At 44.4% G+C, this 5,159-nt stretch overlaps 1 protein-coding gene across 1 annotated transcript; it reads right to left on the minus strand.

Moving 5' to 3' along the window:
• Window positions 1-897: 897 nt before the first annotated feature.
• LOC116956105 (CUB and zona pellucida-like domain-containing protein 1) lies at window positions 898-4,493 on the minus strand. The gene is made up of 8 exons (XM_032977556.2): window positions 4,381-4,493; window positions 3,653-3,724; window positions 2,857-3,041; window positions 2,663-2,763; window positions 1,990-2,292; window positions 1,802-1,898; window positions 1,307-1,478; window positions 898-1,055 (listed from the first exon to the last, which is right to left on the minus strand). Exons 1-8 carry the CDS (start codon window positions 4,451-4,453, stop codon window positions 952-954), a joined length of 1,107 nt encoding a protein of 368 aa, XP_032833447.2. The 5' UTR covers window positions 4,454-4,493; the 3' UTR covers window positions 898-951.
• Window positions 4,494-5,159: the final 666 nt, after the last annotated feature.

The following is a 5,159-nucleotide window of genomic DNA, read 5'->3' on the forward strand; positions in this document are numbered from 1 at the left end:
CAACGTGACTTTACCGAAAGAGCTAAGAATATGAATTACTGCAGTCAAAAGCTTTAAATCAAAGGAGTATCAGTTGTGAATGGATTGGTTGAGTTGCACGCAAGAATTAGGGCCATTGCAGTCGGGTAACATGAACGGGTCCTCAATAAGGTGCCTTCAAGAGACGCATGTCAAATCGCCATTACACCAGTATTAGTTCTAGGAATGGATCCACAAAATTCATGTTTTGGTTAACTGTCATTAGTGCCAAGAATGGAACGTATCTGTACATAGGACTGAGGTTTTACAAAGATTCAGTAGCATACTTTTGATCATATCTTACACATCTTCAGGCCCTATATGGCATGAGATGGGTAAGCAAGTAGAAACGAGTGGATGGGATGTAAAATGGTGGTGGCAAAGGCGTGGAAAACGCGATGAAAATTAAATTTGTATATTGATAAACGACTGGAGTTGGTGACCAGGAACACGTTAGGCGTGGGGCAGATAAGGGTCAGCTGTGGCAATCAAGTGGGTTTTTGGAGAAAGCACAGTTGTCAGATAGCATTTATTGCTAATGTTCTTTATAAGGATTCAGGGGATCAATTTAGTCCAATTGACCTTGCCAGTCCTAATGGTGTTATATTGTGAGAGTCTTGTACCAAGTTATGCTCGCTCGATCCATTAGAAGCAAAATGTTGTCAATTGCATTGCTTTCTTTCTCCAGGGGAGACACCTCGTGGTTGTGGCAGCTACATTTGAAAGATTAACACGTCAGCTTATATTGGAGCTGCTTGCATTAAGATCAACCCAAACTGGATCTTTCAAGGCAATGTTTATTTTAGTTTCTACCCAGGAGATAAGCATGCAAGGCAACGAGGTGTAGACGTTATGCAATAAGCACCAATCAAGCCAAAAACCGTTTGAATCCTTGCTTTATTCCATGACGTGGGTACATGTTAATCATCTGCATCACTTCTTAGCCAGCATTCTCTTCGAAGCAAAACCCAAGCCCAAGAGGATGATGGAAGCAACCACTGCAACGGCCACGACACCAGGGTAGTTTAGGATCTCCGCTGTAAAAGGGAGAATAGACGGGGAAAGTGGGTTAATTGGACGTCATAGAAATACACTTAACAATTAGAACACACCAGGATGCACTTAAAACTGGGAAATCATTTATGAAATATGCAAGTACTCAATTGTAGCTTGCTGGATTGACTCCACCGCTAGAGGGCCTAGAGTATTGAAAGACCTGGCCTAAAGCAAGTGCAAATCATCATGTTGCTTTGAAAACCAGCACGACGCTAATGAGAGGACAACGCACAGCGGGATAGGGCGGCATCCTCGCTGTAGACAAAGGGTCCTCTGGTGAAGATGTAGACCGGGGTATCCACGGTTTCCAAGCTGCTCCTTCTCTTCCTGGCCAGACACCCTTGCTGGCAGCGAGAGGCAGTCAAAGAAGCCTTGCAAGCTATCATTGCAGCGTGGACGTACACCTGCAGAGCATAATGAAAATAGGGAGGTTTTTAAAAAAAAGGCATTTGCAATTGAAGGGGATGGGAATGCCCCAGAGACAAAGATTCCTGCCAGGTTTAACCATGGGCAATTCAATCATCAGTAAGCAATGTTTCACCAAGAGGACCCGTTTGGCCAGTGGACGTTAATACAATTGTAGATTAAAGAGGAAAAACCCATTCCAGAACACAAGTCCTAAATTTGGCGCAAATGCGAGCAAGTTGCAAGGCAAAGTGTCGCCAAGGCTAGACCCTGCCACGCAAAACTCGTGATCGCTTTTAGCATGGTGGGACGTTGAGCTCACGTATTTTGTATCTTGAGCAGTGAAGGCGAAGGCTGGGAAGGTGAAGCGGCGGGCAGTGGCGGTGATGGTGACGTTCACGGTGCTGTCACGCAGACAGCTGGAGAGAGAAGGGCCACAGATTAAACAGGTGGTAGGCTCGAGTACATTCAAGCCAGAGTCAAGCACTAGAGAACAGAAAAGCTACGCACCCCTCTTTCACGAGATAGTATTTCCGCGGATCAAGGGGGTCACTGGTGGGAGTTGCATAGAGGTCGATGGTGAACAGGGTAAGGCCGAGGCCGGTCTTGAGGGACATCTGGAGATAGAGGGTTTGACGCAGCTGCACCACTAGGGGGTAGTCGGTGGGCAGGAATGGCGCCAGGAACGTAAAGCTTTTGTAGAAATCCATCTTCAGTTCCAGTTCAGCATAGACGGTCTGGTTGAGCACAACCTTTGTGCTGTTGGGCTGGAGTGCCGAAGAAGACAAGAGCTTCGTCCTCGGAATCTTGCAGCTATTATAAAAAGGGGATAAAGGGAAGAGCATCAGTGTTTAGGTCTGAAGACATTAAATCCTATCATTACAATAGTAGATTTCAGTTCAAATTATGGCACATCAAGTACTTGTTCACGTGACCAAATGGATTACGTGAATAAGTACCAATAATAATGTTTTTCAGTTCGGCAGCAAGTTGTGAAACGAATGACAAATTTAGCTTTTGGATTAGATCTTTAATTTGGAGGCATACCAATCAGGACAATATCCAGGAAATGAACGGAAGGGTCGTCACGGCAGGCTTGGTCACGCCATTACGTGGAATGGCAAGAACGCAGTTTAGAAGACTGCGAGACCGTACGTGTCAAGCATGGCTTTTGGTTACATACATTGCATTGACCATGATGTACACGAAGTCGTAGGTGATGATGCCAAACGTGGTACTGGGCAGAGAAATCGTTTGAGAGAAGACGAGGTCTGTGCTCGTTTCCTGTAGGGGGGAAGATACAAGGCACATTAGATTTGTTTTTAAAAAGCAGGCAGTTAAGAAAAAGCACTTAGGAAAAAGTTTGATATTAGAGACCTCAAAGAAGGTGCCGCATTCTCCGAGCGAGATGTTGAACGTGATGTACGGTCCAGTTTCCGACAATTTGCATGCAGGAGTTGCAGAGTTCATGACGAGATCAGAAGCGCCGTAGCCCAGCAGGACGCTTTTCGCGATCTTGGCAGACATCCTCTCATTGACGCACTGCACCTCATAGGTGACACCTGTACATCAGTCCATTAGGAAACTCAGGACATCAGCTTCACAAAAGTTCGCAGCACATATGGACATACAAAGTGGGTCTAATAGATCGCAAAATACTCATTAGGAAGAACAAAGCGCGGCATTTAAACATTTCTGAAATGAGACCCATAACCATTAGCGCAGGCCGAAATAATTCGAGCCAATGCCAGTGCATTGAATGTTGGTTATTTTTTCCAACTGGTTGGTGCTGTGGTTTCAAGGACTAGTCCGTTCTTGAGCTGGTGCATTACATTAAGCAGAGCAGGTCTCGTACACGAAATACTGCACCCGATAAACATTGCATGGGTTCAACCACCTACAGCTTTAACTACATTAGCGCAGCCAATATTTTTATGACCGCGCCCTGAAGTGGTTAATTAGACTGCAATGAATATTACCAATACACACACCTGCTTGTTGCCTGCACCCTCCAAGCACATCATTTCAACACCACCTTTGGAAAACTTCAGCAGTTGCACAACTGAACGCAATAAACGACGCAACAAACCCTACGGTGCAGATATGGTCCAAGGCATCAGAAGTGTGATGACTCTAGTGGCAGTCATGTTTACGTGCAAAGCATTGAATATACCTGCTGGGACCGTAGATGGGGGCAATTCCTCATCATCGATCGCCCTCATGCCACGATTAGCAGCTCGATGTCCTTTAAGAGACGAACGACACAAACGGAAGTTAATGTCACGTCAAAATAAGATAAGAAACAGCTCGTACACTCGTGCAACAGCGCATCTTCGGTTTAGTCATTACGCTTGCTTGACACACTAGGTCACGACCAAACTTCTCCCATTTTGCTAACCAAGAAATGTAACTGAAAGTTATTTAATTTAAATAAAAAACCAAGTGAATTCTAAAGTCAGATGGAAGTTCAAAGGAATACAGAGGGAATGAGAGTTGCTTACCCCTACCTTACAGCACACCAAGCTCGAAATTGTTCTGCTCAACATACAAATCGGTATTGGTTAAACATTCTAACGCTAAAAAGGTCCAAAAAACTGCCGATAGCAGGAGGTTACGTCGGAAAACTCAAATGGTTAAATTTACGATGGGTGACGTTTAATTTTACTCAAATGCGTTCACACACGAAATCCATCCTAGTGTGAAGATTGCCAGTCAATACGCAAAAATGCGACGCGATTCTCAATGATGCTTGTGACTAAACAAAAAGCGTAATGACCAGTAAAAACAAAAACAATTCAATCCGGCAATGCATACAAGTTACCCCACGGAGTTCTGTGGAACCTTCAACGATTTTTTTCCCAAGTGAGAGACTCTGCAGTGAGCACAGTGCGAAATCCTCACCCACGAACCCAGAATCCGCAGACAAAACACCCACAGCACAGAGCACCACGACCCAACGAAGAAAAACCGCCATCTTAATGCTCACGCGAGATAACCTCAATGGGTGTCTTGTTCGGCCATTTATAATCGCTAAGCGTTCCCTCTGATTGGTCGCAGTGGCACGCTGTTCAATTAACTTTTGAGCCACTTATTGTGTTTCGATTGCAATGCAATTACATGAGTCTAGTATGCACGCATTTCTCGTCAATGAAGGAGCGTACAATAGCTTGTATTGAGGTGGATGAGAACAGCCTGCAAGGTCATAGTAATTAGGTTATTTGATTAGATTATAATAATATGCGCTGTGGAATCACTTTTATTACTTTTAATGAATGTGTTGAAATTGTATGCGTGAATGATTATACTCCACCAAACATAATTAAACGTATTTATGTGTCCAATCTTGACGCATCTTGCAAGCTCGGCAGGGCTGAACTTGGTTTGTGTTTGGATGATTGACCGTCAGTGCATCAGGCCACAGATTGCGGAGTAGCTGGGATATAGCAAAACAGCAATCTTCTTCTTTCGTGTGGCTGATGTACATGCAGAGCAACAACTACAATTTCACATTCAGGTAATCAAGCCAGTTAACGGCGTCAAGAATAGCGGAGTGTAACGCTGTGACGTATCCATCGTATTTGTGGATCGAGCATTACATCGATATATGCTGTGCGGTTTCTTCTGCGTTGGGTCTAGCAATGGACTCAGCTCATATCAACAGTTTTTCATTTAGTAAGACT

Source organism: Petromyzon marinus, chromosome 63, assembly GCF_048934315.1.
Source record: "Petromyzon marinus isolate PM22_M1 ecotype Great Lakes invasive population chromosome 63, UKy_Petmar_22M1.pri1.0, whole genome shotgun sequence".
Taxonomy (NCBI): domain Eukaryota; kingdom Metazoa; phylum Chordata; class Hyperoartia; order Petromyzontiformes; family Petromyzontidae; genus Petromyzon; species Petromyzon marinus.

Bases quoted from the DNA above. Each gene is read 5' to 3' on its own strand.
- LOC116956105 (XM_032977556.2), bottom strand. From the start codon at position 4,453: ATGGCGGTTTTTCTTCGTTGGGTCGTGGTGCTCTGTGCTGTGGGTGTT. The intron at 2,764-2,856 runs GTCTCTAATATC...TCCCCCCTACAG, and splicing joins AATGCGGCACCTTCTTTGAG to GAAACGAGCACAGACCTCGT. The intron at 1,899-1,989 runs GTGCGTAGCTTT...TTCTCTCTCCAG, and splicing joins TACTATCTCGTGAAAGAGGG to CTGTCTGCGTGACAGCACCG.